Below are 16,960 nucleotides of genomic sequence, written 5' to 3' on the forward strand. Positions count from 1 at the left end.
GGAGGATGCTTGATAAAGATTTCCTCATGAGCTTCCCTGAGAGGGCAGGGGTTGCATATTTAGTACTATTGAACACAGGATCGATGCACAACTATAACGATAATATTATCTCAATTGACCAGCAGTGGTTTTGTTTTGATCGTTTCCATTTTTGTTCGTTTTTGAGCCGAAGATTTAGGTGTAAATGTCGTTAACGGAGGGGGAAAAAAAAAGTTGCTTCTCCTTCTTTCGGACCTTAATTGATCACTGAAATCAAACTTTTTACATCTGTGAGCCATTATGGGGATTAGGACCCTTGTGTACACGTTTTACGTAAACCTAAATTAAGACAAAGGGATTCTGAGTGAACTTCGCACACCTGCTGAGGTGCTGGCTAATGTGAACAGACTTAGGGCCGGAGGCTAAATGAATTTGTTCAGCAAGAAAATGTTACTCAGCATGAGTTGAGAAAATGGGCTGTTATAGAGGTGACAGGGCCATAGAGGAAGCAAGAATAAAAACCTTCGTCAAAATGAATTACTAAGCGCAAGATGCCATTAGCAGCCCTTTAATACATGCAAACCACATCACTCTGTTTATTTGTGCGTCTGTGTATTAATTATAGCTTAAATTGGCACTACGTCCAGTGTGTGTCCTTCAGCTTTGCGGCGCAGTGATTTGTTTACAAGATGTTCCGGGGGTGTTGAGCCGAGCTGTGAAAGTGTGATTCGCTGGAAAATGAGAACGAGAGGCCAGACGTACGCTATTCCCGAGGCCTTTAAGAAGAAGCCTTCCTTCCTTTTTCCTTACGTCCCGGGACATTAGCCCGGATCACCTAATTAGCGGTTAAACGAACAAGACCGATATTGGCTATAGTGAGGTGTGGTTTTCGAGGCGCTTTGCTTTCACTCCGCAGAGATTTCGTGCGGGCGGCGGCACACCAAAAGAGAAGCAAAGTCGCTCAGCAGTCCCCATGTCTTGTTGTCCTTGTCTGCTCTCTGCTTGTCTCTCTGCTCTCCACGCTAAGAGATTGATGAGCCTCACCTGCGATGTTCCTACATCTCACATTTTTTTTTCTTGGAAGGCTGATTGGTATTGATATTGATTATTACACGATATTGCCTCTGTATGAAATAGCGTGGCCTTGACATTCACACCGAAGGAGGCTGCCTGCCACCATGCGGAGGCAGAATCCTGTGTGCCTCACTTTGTGCTTCATCTGCCGTTTAGTCAGAGCAGCAAAACTAAATACATAACACGCAAATATGAAATGTGTCAGCCTGACTGTGGACAAACGGAAAGCATATTAGAAGGGTCTGAAAACATGTTGGAAATGTGAAGAGAGCAAACAGGCACTTGCCAATCGCCTCCTCCGGTAGTAGTACAGTCATTTTATCGGTAGATGGTGGTGTTGCACTGTAATATTTCTGCTTTTTTTGTGAGGGATTGTATATGAAGAGGAAATATGCAAATTCAGCAAATTTAATGATGAAGGTATGGATATTATTAGACAAAAAAAAAAAAAAAAAAAATCAATAGAAAACAAAGACCAGAAAACTGAAATGAAACAGAATTTCATGTAATTATTATTATTTTTTTTAATTCTTCACATGCAGATGAGTTTCTGCCTCCCCTGATGTTCCTTGTGTTTCAGAAAGCTAATTCTGGAAGCTAATGCATTATTCTGCAGTTTAATCACTGTCAGGAGACATCGTGTTGTTGTTTCCTGTTGCATGGTGAGTCGTTGTTTTTGTAGCCTCTCGAACCTACACGAAGTTGCATTACCGTACCGGGATACAGTATGACCGGACAGTCACATTGAAATCACTCTGCAGTGCTCCGAGCTGTGACAGGAGGAGAGCATTGCCCTAGTTTGAGTCCGGCGTAATTATGTAATGCTTGAGTACCTGCAGCACCAGCGGCATGACAACTTGTGGCTATGAATGTGAGCAGTGCAGAGAGCAGACAGAAAGTGGCTCATCTCTTTCCTGTGATACACAAATTTATCTCTACAATATCACCATCCTCATTTAGTTTTATGGTTTGTACAATAGAGTATTAGGGCCACATAAAAAAAAAAAAAAAATATATATATGTATATATATATATATATATATATATGTACACACACACACTGATAATATTGTATTACTAGAATAAAGTGCAATAAAGTAAACTAGGAATGAATGGATGGAAGACCTGATAAAAAAAACCAAAACATAGTACCGGTAATTATTATATATGAATAAAGTCAAAATGTTATTGAAAAAAAAAAGCATAATCCATATAGAATAATTTGATATTACAAGTAAAATGTCAGAACAGTACAAGAGAATTGATTTACAACAATAAAGCCTGAACTACAAAATAAAACTTTTATTATGAGAACAATCCGATAGTGTCGGGTATTAAAATACTAGTTTGTACTTTCAATTTCAATTATACAACAGCAATGTTGAATAAATGAGAATAAATGTTCTAATATGACAATCAAAATTGTGTGATTCTTTTAATATTGTGATGATTTGTTTCTTTCATTATTTTGTATTTTTATTCATCATTTCTATTCTTATGAAGGGATGCGTGCAAATAAGAATTTTTGTTTTTGAATCTATTTTTTCATTGTGCATACGATAATAAACTTCAATATTGAATAATATTAGACTATTAAGAGAATTTAAATCTAATATCATGAGAAAAAAAATAATAGTCATAATATTACCAGCAGAATGGTGATGATACACCTTTAACCAAATGTATTATCCCATTGTGATTTTTTTTTCCCTCAGAATATTACAACTTTATAAAATAACATTCCGACTTTATTCTTGTCACTTTACAATTTTTTTTTCCCTCCTGACTTGACATGTTTCGCCCGAATAGTCCTTCCCTAGCATGTCATTTATCTCCTGCCTGAGCTGTTCTTGTTTTATAATCCTTTCAAAGTTTTCCAATTTCTCTTAAAAACATCCAAGTAACCAAATCTTTTACCGCACCATCCGTCACTCTCCTCGCCGCTTTCCCCATCCTTACCGCCTTGCTCTCGCTGCCTCTTTCCATTCCTGCTATGGGGTTTTGTCATCAAGGCCTCATTCGAAAGAAAAGCTTAGGCGCACTTCCCCTGCAGAAGGAACCTGAGCCTCCTTTGTCGCTTACATAAGACATTTCAAGACAGAGTCGCACACAGCATGCGTGATTTCGTCGAGTCTTCATAATGAACAACATGCAGTATGTCGTTGGACGGAAATGCTGACAGCACACTTTATTTTCCCTTTTCCTCTACAGAGAGCAAATCTCCATACTGCTTTGCAGGAAAAAAATCGTCTCAACCTCGAGCTGATTGGCCGTCACCTGAAGGCATCCAAATATGACCAGGTGATGTTTCCACTCGAAATACATACACACACACACACACACACACACACATATGTACATCAGAGGTCACCAACCTTTTTGAAATCGAGAGCTACTTCTTGGATACCGATGAACGCAAAAGGCTAGCAGTTTAAGACACACATCTGACAAAACTAATTTGCTCAAATAGCCTGAGTAAGATGTTATTCTGATTATTTTTCGAATTATTCATCCATGTGAAGAAGAGACAGTGACCACCTGTGATGATCTGTGATAAGCTTGGCTGGTGTGTTTCACAAAAGGGTTGCGCTTGACATCCATCCAAGGGTTTGCGCTTGAGTGTTTTGTTCCACAAAAAGGTTCCATCTGTGCACAAACAAGGTGGAAGGCAGGGCCAACATCCTGCCAATCTGGCAGATTGCATGAATGGAAAGCGCGGACAATTCCTCTGACCCTTGGCAAAAAGCTTATTTGGATCACATTCTTCGTTCTATTGCTAACGGAAAACAGCAGCACCTACTGAAGCATGTAAACGGTATCTCAGATGAAGTGTGTGGACGCACGTTCGTGTACACACTCTTTTTTTTAAACTCCAGTATTTCTTGAAAAATACTTCAATTCACTGCCGTGTAGAGTGTGAAACAGGTGAAGACACTCAGCGCCGTTTTAGTTCTTTGACGTTTTTTAAAATCACCAACTTGACCCAAGGTGACTGTAGCCTCTGCAGTCAAAATGGCTATGTATGACATTTCAAACCAAATTTCTTTAAGTATTTGCTAATGGGATTTTTTATAATTGGTCTAATTTGAAAGTTGGTGAAGGGTAGGGTGGGAAACAGGTGCAACTTGACCTCAAATATATGCAAAGGGGCCCAAATATGGCGGGACCGGAAGTAACATAATTCACCTGGCATGATGCCACGAGGGTGGGGCTAAAGGCGGGGTAACTATTAATTTCAGTTCAATTTAATGCACTCCCATCTTTGAAATCAAAACGGATTTTCCGATTCAAATCGATTTTCGTTACTCCCCAAGTTTATCGCTGGCGTCGGGCAAAACCTCATAAGTCACATTTTGGTGAATTTGAAATGTTTTCAAAAATCGATACTATTGGTCAGTCCACACACGTGGGTGTTGCTTTTACACATAATCGACCAAACTAAAGTGTTGAATATAGCTTTCTTTCTTTCACGACACAATGCTCATAGTTGAAGAAACGTACCATTTTTGGGGTCTCCCGAAAAGCCGCTATTTCGGGAGTACAAGCTTTTAGCCCAATGCCAACGATATATTATTGGTAAAGTCTGCATATCGGGCTTGAAGATTTGTGTGGGTTGTGTGTCCAATTAGTTAAACAGCTCAAATAATTACGGCTGTTTTATTATGCCCATTTGGAGAATTTTCCATAATTATTATGAGATAACTTTGAAGAGTCAGTGAGCAAATTCTCCCCGCAAGTTTTGTGCACTTCAAATACACGGAGTTATCTTTTGTGGGCTCATGCACTCGTTTAATTAATGAGATGATTGACATACAGAGTCGGGACGGATCCTACGAGGCCACGTTTATAGAAAAACTTCGTGGCTTAAGGCGCCTGAGTGATGAAGGGAGGCAGACTTAGTGCTCACGTCAGCAGCGCTCTCTCATCAAGGCGAAATGGAAATGTGCTGATGAATTCCTGCTCCCGACTGTGAACCCCCAATCAACCCCGCAGTCAAAAGTTAAAGCTGCCTCCCTTAATAATTGGAACAAGTGGGGACGGACATTGTATTAATCACTTGCTAGTTCTCATTCAATCACTAAAACACAAGAGAGATGAATTACGCAACTGGAAACAGAAAAGATCAAAATAAATGAGTTCAAGTTCATTATTTCGGTATCACTTCAATAAGGCTCCCCTTAATTGGTTACATGATGTTATTAATTGTCATCTGTTGTCTTAATTCACTGTTAAATGTCATGAGATTTAAAAAAAAAAAAAAAAAAGTCTTACTTGCTGAATAGTGAGCCTGCACTTAGCGCTACTGTTTTGCCCGCATTTGTTCAACATTGTCGTTGATTTCTTACACTTTACAAAAAAAGCTCCCTTTGGCTAGTTATAGCGGGCATATAAACACGGTATATCTATACATTAGTTTGAGTTAACCATTAAATTGTAATATGTAGATTTACACGTTAATTAATGATCTACCAGGGTGTACAGTGACCTATTTACAAACCCTTTATCGGGTTGCCTATATTGTAAAGTAGTACCTTTATAATGTTATTAGTCACCTACTATATTTTTAAACTCCTTAAAAGAGTACGTTAATTTAAAGTGATACAGCTTTCAAACGTTTATAAAAACTTTTTTCCTTTGAGCAAATTAGGTTTTTGAGATCATTTAATTTTTTTTGGTTTTTAGGTTTGACCTATAAAAGCATAAACGGACTCTACCAGGCGTTGTAATTTATAGCTATGACTTTTAAGAAAAAAAAATCCACCTGCTGCTGAGTGAAAGTTGCTTCGAAGTTTGTAGACGGAAACGGTAGCGGAAGCCCGTTTAAAATGCTAGGCGGACCGGCCTATAGGCGATTACCATTTGTTCCGACCGAACAAAATGGCGGATTAGACGGACGGCGGAAAAATAATCTCTTTTTTTTTTTTTTTTTTTTTTTTTTTAATTATTTTTTTTTTTAATAAAAGATCATTTTAGGTCTTTGAGCCATAGATTGCAATTCTGCTCGGCGGTACGTTTTCACGATTCACGTCAATGTTGTACATGTAGGTGCAGTCCGACTTCGATCAGCTGAAAGAGACGCTTGCTGTGGTGAGCCAGGAGAGAGACGCGGCCCAACAGCAGCGCAGCCAACTTCAAGGCAAAGTCGAGAACCTGGAACAGGTTCTAAAGGTGAGCTCATTCGTCCACAATTATAAACTCTCAATTACCCATAGGCGTGAATGCTCTTCTTTATGCGCGCTGTCCCAATCTGTTTCTGTTTAGATTACATTTACTTTACTTTTATGTTAGGTCATTTCCTTGTGTTCCTTTTCCATGTCTTGCTCATTAGGTTTTATTTCCACCTTGAAAAATCACCTGCTCCCCGGTACGGCAAAAAAGCTTTGTCACTTTCTCATTGTGTATTGATTTTGAAGACAAAGTGACTGTTTTGAGGAAAATTGCTCAGGACGATGAGGATGGAGAAGCGGAGGAAACACGACATGATTGAAAACAGCAAAGCGCCTCTAAAATGACTCATGGACGATAAATATAGGCACAAGGCCTACTTTTTTTTATCCTCACGCTAAAACAAAAGATTATATGAGGTGATAATTACCATGGACTCTTTTTTTTTTTTTTAAGTGCAAAGACAGTTTTTCAATGCAATTCTCTGCAAAGTGATTACATTCAAATCTATTAAGAAATGGAAACGCAATTAGGTGCCGTGGACATTTTTGGCACACTTGCGGGTAAGGAGACTTACGCACGCACTAATGCGAATGCTTCTTGTATCGTGCAGTCCTGTATTGCCACAGCTTGTTGGGTGCGCCGCCTTCCTGGCAGTCCAATAATCATATATCGCTCCATTTACTGAAACAGAAAGATCTTTAAAAGATCATTTTCCCACATGATGCCAAATGTGATTCACTTTGCTCTCGGCGTTACGTCCCGTCCGGCTCGGAAGCGTCGGTGACAGGAAAGCTGCTGCTTCCATTCAAATGGCAGACGCAAAAAACATCTTTCTCGGAACGGTAAATCGATGAAGCGAGCATCTCTTGCTGTTGTGTTGCGCCACAAACATGCGGCGGGAGCCAATGCTGTGATCGTGCTGGGGTTAAGAGAAATACAAGTTTTCTGTAAGGCTTTGTAGACTGGCCCTCAGCGGTTGCAGCCCTCTGTAGCTTAGAGCTTCTCCGCGATTATGCAAAGCGGCTGCTGCCTGCTGTCGTTCGGGGGCACCTCCGAGCCACTCTGAGAGCGAAAAAGGCTTTTGGAGAGAGAGGGGGAAAAAAAAAAAAACGAGGAACGATACAGCTTCCGTTGCTTTCTTTCCTTCTTAGGTAGAAAGAAACACTGAACTGTCATGACGAGCTAGTGGCCAAATACTGTTAAGTCTTGGTTAACTTGAAAAAGGATGGATATACACGTTTGGAACTGATTGAAAGACGATAAAAATTGTAGGAAAGCGTTAAATCCATCAGTGTATTCAAAGCTAAATCCTCGATTGTGTTTGCAAGTATTCATACATGTGCAAGACCTCCTCTCAGTTTCAGCTTCAAATAAAGCTGCGTGCCAGGCCACTGCATATTTTATGTTTTTTCTTTGTTTGTTTTGATCCAAATCTTTCTTCACAAATTAGCTAAAATATTTAACAATAAATATTCCCATTTGAATTCAATACCAAACGTGCCAGATGTCCTGCTAACATATTACGCAATACTAACTAAAAAAATGCCCGGTTGTTTGCCTAACCCCACTCACTGGGTAGCTCTGGATTTTGAGCAGCTTGCGTTACTTTTCCTAGGTAAATTATTTGCACACAGAGATCTGGGTATGGGTGGGTTGTGTCAGGAAGGACATCCGCTGTAAAAACTGCGCCAAACGTATCAGGTGAGTGACCCCTGACAAGGCCAAGTTGCAACCTTTGCTTAGGAGATGTTGATAATATTAGTCAAATTAGTTTAATTTTCAACCACAGCCGTATTGATAACCTGGTAAGCCATTTCTTCGTAGCTTTAAGTCATCACAATGGGTAGTTTTTTTTCCCCCCGGTTGGATCAAAACCTTGACCTTTTTGACCCCCACTTTTAAGAGTGTAGCATATCTTGCTTAAGTATCAAATTCATCCCAATACTCAGTTGTTGATGTGTATATGGAAGTTAAACCGTCAACACTTATATTCATTAGAATAGTCACTGGAAGTATGGTGGTTAGCACATCCGCCTCTCAGTTTTGAGGTTCGGGGTTTGAATCGCGGCTCGGACTTTACTGTATTTAGTTTTGCACGTTCTCCCTGTGCTTATGCGTGTTTTCTATGCGCACTCTGGTCTCCTCACACATTCCCAGCATATGCACGAGACTGTCAAGGAGAAGCAGCGGCCACAGACAGAGCATGAGCAGGCCAAGCAGAAGGAGATCCATCAAAAGGTATGGGAAAAGTAGAAACGGGATTATGGTGGAATCAGAGTTGTGCTGGATTTAATGTTAAAATTCTGTGTTGGTAGAGCTACCTGCGATGTTAAAACAATCCGTCTTAATGATGGTATGACGTTGGTCCTCCTGATTAGGACCGATTGTTTGTGCTGAGTCACAGTTGGTCTCGGATAGAAAATACAAGCTTGTTGCTGCATCGCTTCTACTTCTTGGGTTGCTAAAAATGTCCTTTTTGTTGTTAAATTTACATTCTTTTCAAGTTCTTCTTCTTGCAGCCTACACACTTTTTTTTTCCCCCCCCTATCTTTTAAGATGTTGTACTCAATGAACCAAATCCTCCTGGTGATCATTGATTTGTAAAATGAATGGCGTTTAGTACTCTCAGCGTATTTGCACGTTTCACTCAGCTCGACAGTATTTACTATTGCTTATTTCTGCATCGTATGCAGATGGAAATGTAAAAAAAAATAATAATAATAATCCTCAGACACACAGTAGATACTCAGTGAATCACAATTGAATTTGGAGGTGTTCGAGTGTGTTAAGATGTTGTCACATGAATCTGCTTGTGCATTATGTAAACTGCGATAGATTTAGCCACCTACGGCGTGTATAATTATAGGGCGCAGTTGCTTAAGTTAATTATGTTCTGTTGATGTGCTGTGACTCACTAAGGTATTGCAAATGAGTATTCAAAGCGGAAAATAATGCACTGTATTGCACCTGCATAGATGTAAAGTATACCTTAGCAGATGTTAAACCTTGACCGCATTGTTATTCGTCCCTGATAGCAAGGGACAATTTATAGTGGATACTAAGTGTGCGAATATATTTCATCTATATTTTCCTCTTAATACAAATGCAATGAAGCATACAGAAGGATGTGTAGTGTATACATATGTGTATATATGTATATATGTATGTGTATATATATATATGTATATATATATATATATATATATATATATATATATATATATATATATATATATATATATATATATATATATATATATATATATTATATTTATATTATTTTTGTGGAACGATTCAATTTGATTTGGTGCACTCACATCTAAATCTTTTCTGTTTGCAATCGTTTTTTTTTTTCTTTCTATATACCCCCCACGAAGAATTATTTCTCTGTTGCTCACAGACCTCATATGATGTCCTGCATGACACCGGTTTAAACTCAAGTTTTGTGCGTGATTAGGTCTTTAAAATAGTGGTGGAATTTGAAATGTATGACTTTAAACTGACCATATTTAAACATGCGCCATAGCCACAATTCAACAAATTGAAAGGCCTAAGCACAAAAATCTGCAAATAGGCAAATTTGTGAATGCCCCACTGGGATTATGGGATCACTGAACAGGGGTGACCATTCCAAACCATTATCCATTTGTACAGTGTGTTCCTCACCCCCCCCCAAAGACACATCTTATGAAAAGTTTCACACTTAAAAATGATCTCAAGCCAAGTGAGGAAAAGCATTTTCCAAGCAGTTTGTTACGGTTTAAATCCGTTATACCCCACTTAGACTTGGTGTACTCGCCACTATGCCGGCAAACAAATCTGCGACAGTTCATTAAAACAGTACAAGACAAGCTTGTCTCTGTGGTGAGTCTTGTTGAGTGTACAGAGTTGACAGCATGTCAGGTGTGTGTTGTCCTCTTAAGCCCACGAATCTTGATTATTGTGTCACGTGTCAGTGTGTGTCTCCTTCTTCCAGGCCCGGCTTCAAGCTGACCGTGACCATGACCAAGCCGTACAACTGTTAGAGGTACAGTAACAGTAACAAAAAAAAATGTCAAACTTTGCCTCTGGTAAGTCCACGAGTTTAATGCTGATGCACAATGCAAAACGCCATAGACGGGCTAGCGATTATCATCAGTTGTCACATCCATTTAAGCCGTGAATATTTCAACACAAATGACGCAGCAACATATGACAATATAACAACACTCACGTGCATATATTCTTTATCCTCTGTGAAAAAAAGAAAAATACTGCAGCTTACTGAGCATTTGTGACCATTTTCTTTGTGTATATCCATACGTCTGTGTTATACGACCCCCCTGGTGGCCAAGGAATGAATTCACCATGATGCATCCACTGTTTAATTCTTCACATTCTAGATAATTATGAGATGATTGTATGTTTTTATAAAATCCTATTTTCTTAACATTTTTTGGGGCTCTTTTTATTAGAGGTAACCAGAACTGTATTGTATGCAAACTACAACAAAACACAGCAAAATAGGATGTAAAGAAATGAGCCGGTTTTATAAAGCCTGTTACGCTTTATTAACGCTACCCTCTTTTTTTTTTTTTTTTTTTTGCTTTTCTTATTTCTCATAATTTACGCCGTTTCCCGATGCCCTTCCGTTAAAGTGTATCAGTCAAAAATCAAGGTTATGCGCCACTAATGAAAAATAATCTCACATCTGACTTCAAACGTGTCTTCAAATCTTGCGTGTTACGCATTATGATAATGGATGTTCCGGAACGTGACTTATTTGTTTGACAAGCATTGTAATTCCCGCTAATAGAAGCCTCCCCCATCTGCATGCAGATGCTTAAGTGTTGTACATTTTGCTGATCCCACGATGCAATGTTTTTGCTTTCATTTCAACCGACTTTTATTCCTCGTCAACTGCATTCATTTCTGTTCACGTTCTGCATGATTTTTTTTTTTTTTTTAATTCATTTTCATTCTTTACTTTGCCCCCCCCCCCTCTTTTTTTCCGAGCAGAACAATCAGTGCAGAATGTTTCAGTTATTTCTTTCCCTCTTGCGATCAGTTTTATCTCCGCCTCCGAGTTCTGTGTGTGAGTTTTCAACATATGAAAAAGGATCCATTGATGGAAACGAAACCATTAGAACCGTACCTTCCTGAAAGTAGCTTTATGATATGAATTGTTTAAAGTCTATAGGTTACACAATGCAGTTACCGCTTAGCGGCGCTTAATGTTATGTAAGTTGCGTCATCCAGTATATGAGCAGCGGTGCAGATGACTTCACACATTCACATATGTTGATTAGACTGCGGTGGGATTCAGCACAAAATGCTGCTCTCGGCTCTTGAAGGACATTTTTTCGAATTGCTTCTCTGTTGGATTGACATTGGCAGATTTGTAACTTTCTGTTTAGAAGACTCATAGGTGTCAATTGTGTGTATACTCAATCCCGATGTATGGGTAAGTGCTTTGCCCTTTAACGCCCTCCTCTCATCCTTTGTCTGTAAAGGTCCATATTTGTGACCTGGGGCAGACATGCAGGTCACAGAGTGAACGCTTCAATCAGCTGTCCAAGGAGCTGCTGAATTTCCGTTTACAATCCCATCCTGTGGAGATCGTCCTGAGTAAAGCCCCCTCCAAATCCTCCAATCTCCTCTCGGCGGAGGAGGAGCAGCTCCCAAAAGTCGTTGTCGGATTTGAAACCCAGACAGAAGCAGGTAGGCTCAATTTCTGATAGTTAAATAATTGAAAAGTGAAATGATATTTGTTTGCTATTCGGCCTTTATTCTTGTCAAATTGCGACTTTTTACTTGTAATATTTTGACTTGTGTAAAATCTAAATGTCTTTATTAAAACTTTTTCCCTATTAATTATTCATCATATTTTGACGAGATTCTCTGATGTTATGAAGTGAAACTGTTCTTTTTCTCCAGAATTATTATTACTGTATTTTCTCGACTATAAGCCACACCTTTACATAAGACATAAAAAAAAAAAAATGAAATAAGTAGCGTATTCTTCTTTGCATTGATTTTTTTTTTTTTTTTTTAATTTTGATTCTAATTACGGTTAGCATACCCCTAGCGGTGGAAAAAAAATCCACAGAATAGCCGCACCTTTATATCAACCGCATGGTTCAAAACCTAGGAAAAAAGTAGCGGTTTATAGTCTGGAAAATACTGTATTTTAAGACTTATTTCTAGTCGTTATTCCCACTTTATTCACAGAATATTCTAACGTCATTCTTGTAAAATTATATATATTTTTTCTTAGAATACGCATTCTGCCTTCTTTCTTGTGATATTTGAAATTGGTGTCTATTAGTAGCGCCACAAATACGCCACCTTGTTTGACACTTTATGGTGGGTACACGCTGTAGATTTGGCGAGTGCTACTCAGTGGGCCACTGTTCTAATCTGTAAATGTGTTCTGTCATTATATGCGGAAATCACAGCCAGTCTACATAAAACACGCATACAAATTAAGTGGCCCATCTGCTGCCACAGACACCACGTTGACAAAAGTCTTGGGACACAACTCTTAATCAGTCAAATAATCAATCTTTAGTTCTGTCTTTATCTGATTTTTTTTTTTTATCGTACATTTGTGATTCAAGGCAATTTCTTCCTACCAACGTCATGGCAACAATTTGCATTTGCATTCTGAACACATTGCCCATATTAAATGAGAGCAGAAATTTGAACAAAATAAAATGCGTGAATTATTGCCCACTTGACTTGGCTATCATCTCCCTCTTCAGATGCATGTTATCAATGCAAATATACACGATGCCCCAGATCAATATCTACCCTAATTGATCACTATCCTGTTGTATGACTTGAATGTGGTTGAACATATTAGTATTCTAAAAACACACAGCGGAACCTGCAATGCCAGCAGATCAACAATGTAGGTCTGTTCGAGCCGGTCCACTGCAAAAGCCTTTTGAAATCTTGAAAACTCCCATTTTGCATTGTTACAGTATACCAAGGGTGTCCAAAATTTTTCTTCCAAGGGCCACAAACAGAAAAAGCAAGGGCCACTTTGACATTATACACCTTTAATGTATTTACAGTAACATGCTAAAATCCAGTATATCAGTGTATGTAAATCTAAGATCCACAATTGTTTTTATATAAACTGTGTAAAAAAAAAAAAAGTTCCAGTAGTCGTAGCCATAGTGTGGACATTTACAAGGTATCCTTGATCAGTAGGCTTACAAACACAGTAGTTTGCTCGTAAGATTTTATTGTGTCAAGGTTATCGAACAAATGCTCAAACAGCTGCCCAAATGGTACAACTGGTGCGTTGACATTGAAGCACTTAAAGTACTTGTGAAACTCTTCTTCCTTTGTGTCCGCGTGACCATGTGACACTGCCCCCGATGGTCAAGCCGCGCAAACCGGAGGGAGCCGCAATCAATTCATCACGATGCTCAAACTGTTTAATTCTTCACGTTCTAATTAATGACGTTGCTGCCGTATGTTATTCTAACGTACGCTGTTATAGACTGCCGGCCTTCGCACCCGGTTTAGAATATGTAGAAGAAAAAAAAATACGCACTGCAAATGGCACCGCTGTGGTGATACACTTAAGTAGCGTTTGTGTAAATGCATCGCATTAGTCACACGCTGACCACAAGAGCTCAGTGATACAGTGCTGTCTACCAGCTCTAATTTCCCTCCGGCCATTCATCTGTCTGCACCCTTACACTACAATTTGTGTTCCCTGCATTTTTCATGTGCTTAGCCCCGAGGACATTGATGGTATTTAAGGACAAATGTGCTGCATGCGCTCGTCGACGGGGCCGAACCGGCCTGGGCCGCGGAGGGTGTTTGCCTGCTCGCTCACTTTAACAGGAGATCAATAGGCGTGCAATGAGACGCAAATGGCTTGCAGGAGGAATGACAGTTGCTCTTTAATTGTGATGGAAATCAATTTCTCCCAGGCGATGAGAGAGCGCCAAACGCACCGCCACTGATCTCCCAGTTCTTGCAGCGCCCACAGCAGACTGGAGACGGGGAAAGCCCAGATTGGCCGTCCGTCAAATCCTGCGCCGTGAAAACGGAAGTCGCCAGCTGCGCTCAGCGGCTGACCCCATCAGTGGTGAGTCGTCGAACTTTGGGCTCGACCGGTGTCAAGGAAGTATGTCGATTTGATCCATCTGAGCTATTCGGATCTTTGTATGCTGGGAAGTTACTGGTGACTTTCTTTTGGGGTTTGTTGTCCAGCCGCAGATGGAGGATGAACCAAGCCCATCACCCCGGTCCAAGCCTCGCTACACAGGCCAGGTCCGCCTTTGCACTGCCCGATATAGGTGAGGAGCCTCAGTTTCTTCCTTTTTTTTGTTGTTTGGAATCCATCAATAAAGCTGCCATTTCTTCTTGTAGTTATAATCCCTACGATGGACCAAACGAACATCCCGAAGCGGAGCTCCCACTTGTGGCTGGGAAGTATTTATACGTATACGGCAACATGGATGACGACGGATTCTATGAAGGTGAGATGTAAAATCAATTCTGGCGTTCAGTCGCTTAGCGCGCGGCGAAGAATCGCCGACTGTAATTTTTTTTTTTTTTTTTTTTTAGCAACGGTCTTCTTCAGTCGTGCTCGGCTGCATCGCTTTGTGGGCCATGGGCCTTAGGGTACTTTCGTGACCGTACGCACAATCGATGCTGTATTTGTTTTGCTTTCTGTTCTTGAACTTGTCGGAGTATACGCGTGCATCTTGTGCCTGAGGAGACGATCCATTTTACCCTCTTTTTTTCTGTCTTGACAACTGACTGGAGAGATTTGCTATCAAATCTCCAAAGCCTTATGATGGCCTCTCAATCAGGCGCAATGCTAATCCCCAATAGCGAGCAAGCCTTCAGGGCCAGCGCAGGATGCCGCAGACGCCGTTGCGCTCAGCTGCACTGACTCATTAAAGCTGGAAGGGGGTGGGGGGGTGGGGGGGCGGTGGGCTTGGATGGCGGCGTGGAGGAGGCGATGTGTGTTTATCATGAAGGAGAGAGACTCAGGCAGCAGACCAAGCTGTTGTCAAGATGGGACCTTGGTTCCTTTTAGCTTGATGACTAATCCAGCTGGGCTCGCCTTAATCATCAGCACACGCACACGCTGGCACACCCACCCACACACACACGGCCGCGCGGCCTCAACGAGTCAGTGGCAGGGTTATAGAGAGCTTTTCCAATGACAAAAAATATTCTCGCCAAGAGGTGTCCCTTGAATAAGCTGTGAACTGAAGGTCCAGTTCAGTGTATAATGGAAGCAAGCGGTACATTTCATGGACCAAAGTACCAGCACACACTTGCTATTACACAGTACAATCAAAGACAATATGGAGTTGCCCTCCTTTCCACCTCAGACAGAGTCCATCGTGGCCATAGTCAGCTATAAGGTCTCCGTGATGACTAGGACCAACTTGAAGTATGGCGGTACGGACGGGTAGAAAAGGCTGGATAACGGACAGGCATCAAGTGAGAAGCTTGGATTCACAGAGCTGATGTTTGTGCCGCTGGTGTAAAACCAGTTGACAACCGATCTGGGTTAGGTCCGCGCAGGTTAGAGAGTACGGATCTGGATGAGAATAGCGGTTTGCCTCGCTAGCTTTGGCTCTCCCTGTCTCCCAGTCCGAGTTGAAAGTCCCCTGCAAACTGACCGACTGGAAGCGATGCGATGCCAAATCCGTTTGATTATCTTTTAGTCGACTTCCCAACTAGTCGACTAATCTGCTCAACCCCTAATTCAGACGCAACTTCTACTCATCGCTCTTGACTTGTTTCTTAATCACAGGTGAGCTGCTGGATGGCCAACGAGGACTTGTGCCATCAAACTTCGTAGAGTTTGTCCAGGACAAGGAGAAGCTGTCCATTCAAGCTGGAGACGGAGCAGAAGATCTTGGCCCAGTCGAGCATACACCCCTAGCCTTGATGCCCGCGGATGGAGGCGCTGGCCAGGATGGACTCCTGGGCTCGGCGAACGCCTTGGTACCCTGTAGCAACGGCACCGTGGGGCCCCTGGACCCGGACGACCTGGCTGAAGACGTTGTGCCTTATCCCCGAAAGATCACTCTGATCAAGCAGCTGGCGCGGAGCGTCATCGTCGCTTGGGAGCCTCCGGTTGTGCCTTTGGGCTGGGGGAACATCTCTGGCTACAACGTGTTGGCGGACGGCGAGCTGCGGGCCAGCGTACAGTTCGGCGGGCGTACCAAATGCTTGCTGGAGAAACTGGACCTGGACGGATGCGTTCACCGCGTGTCGGTGCAGAGCGTCACCGACAGGGGATTGTCGGACGAGCTGCGCTGCACCCTTTTGGTGGGAGCCAACGTGGTGGTGGCGCCTTGCGGCCTCCGGGTGGATGACATCCAGCGGGACACAGCCGAGCTCTCCTGGTTGCCTAGTAACAGCAACTATGGTCACACCGTCTTCCTGGACGGAGTAGAGCACGCAGTGCTGAAGCCGGGGAGGTATAGACTACGCTTCTTCAACCTAAAGCCGCTGACGGTGTACAAAGTGACGGTGGTGGCACAGCCTCACCAGGTGCCATGGCAACTGCCTCTGGAGCAGAGGGAGAGGAAGGAAGCGGGAGTGGAATTCTGCACTCAGGCTGCAGGTCAGCACCGCATCATGGAGACAGTATCAATAATGTATGCATAGCTTCATAGTCCCCAATAGACTGTCAATATTTCTATTTAGGATTTAGAACAGATGGATACTCTAGATAGCTGTGTATGCATATTTCTGTTTACTATCT

The 16,960-nt window shown here is 41.5% G+C and overlaps 1 protein-coding gene across 1 annotated transcript in view; it reads left to right on the forward strand.

Moving 5' to 3' along the window:
* Window positions 1-16,960, forward strand: part of rimbp2a (RIMS binding protein 2a) — a 55,349-nt gene that overhangs the window by 23,048 nt on the left and 15,341 nt on the right. The window contains exons 6-14 of the mRNA XM_086052901.1: window positions 3,265-3,354; window positions 6,100-6,222; window positions 8,380-8,460; window positions 10,199-10,249; window positions 11,715-11,922; window positions 14,154-14,311; window positions 14,437-14,522; window positions 14,596-14,705; window positions 16,001-16,819. Of these exons, the coding sequence (XP_085909027.1) occupies window positions 3,265-3,354; window positions 6,100-6,222; window positions 8,380-8,460; window positions 10,199-10,249; window positions 11,715-11,922; window positions 14,154-14,311; window positions 14,437-14,522; window positions 14,596-14,705; window positions 16,001-16,819 (1,726 nt within the window). The remainder of the gene's footprint in view (window positions 1-3,264; window positions 3,355-6,099; window positions 6,223-8,379; window positions 8,461-10,198; window positions 10,250-11,714; window positions 11,923-14,153; window positions 14,312-14,436; window positions 14,523-14,595; window positions 14,706-16,000; window positions 16,820-16,960) is intronic.

Source organism: Filicampus tigris, chromosome 15, assembly GCF_054856515.1.
Source record: "Filicampus tigris isolate MCC_2025a chromosome 15, RoL_Ftig_1.0, whole genome shotgun sequence".
Taxonomy (NCBI): domain Eukaryota; kingdom Metazoa; phylum Chordata; class Actinopteri; order Syngnathiformes; family Syngnathidae; genus Filicampus; species Filicampus tigris.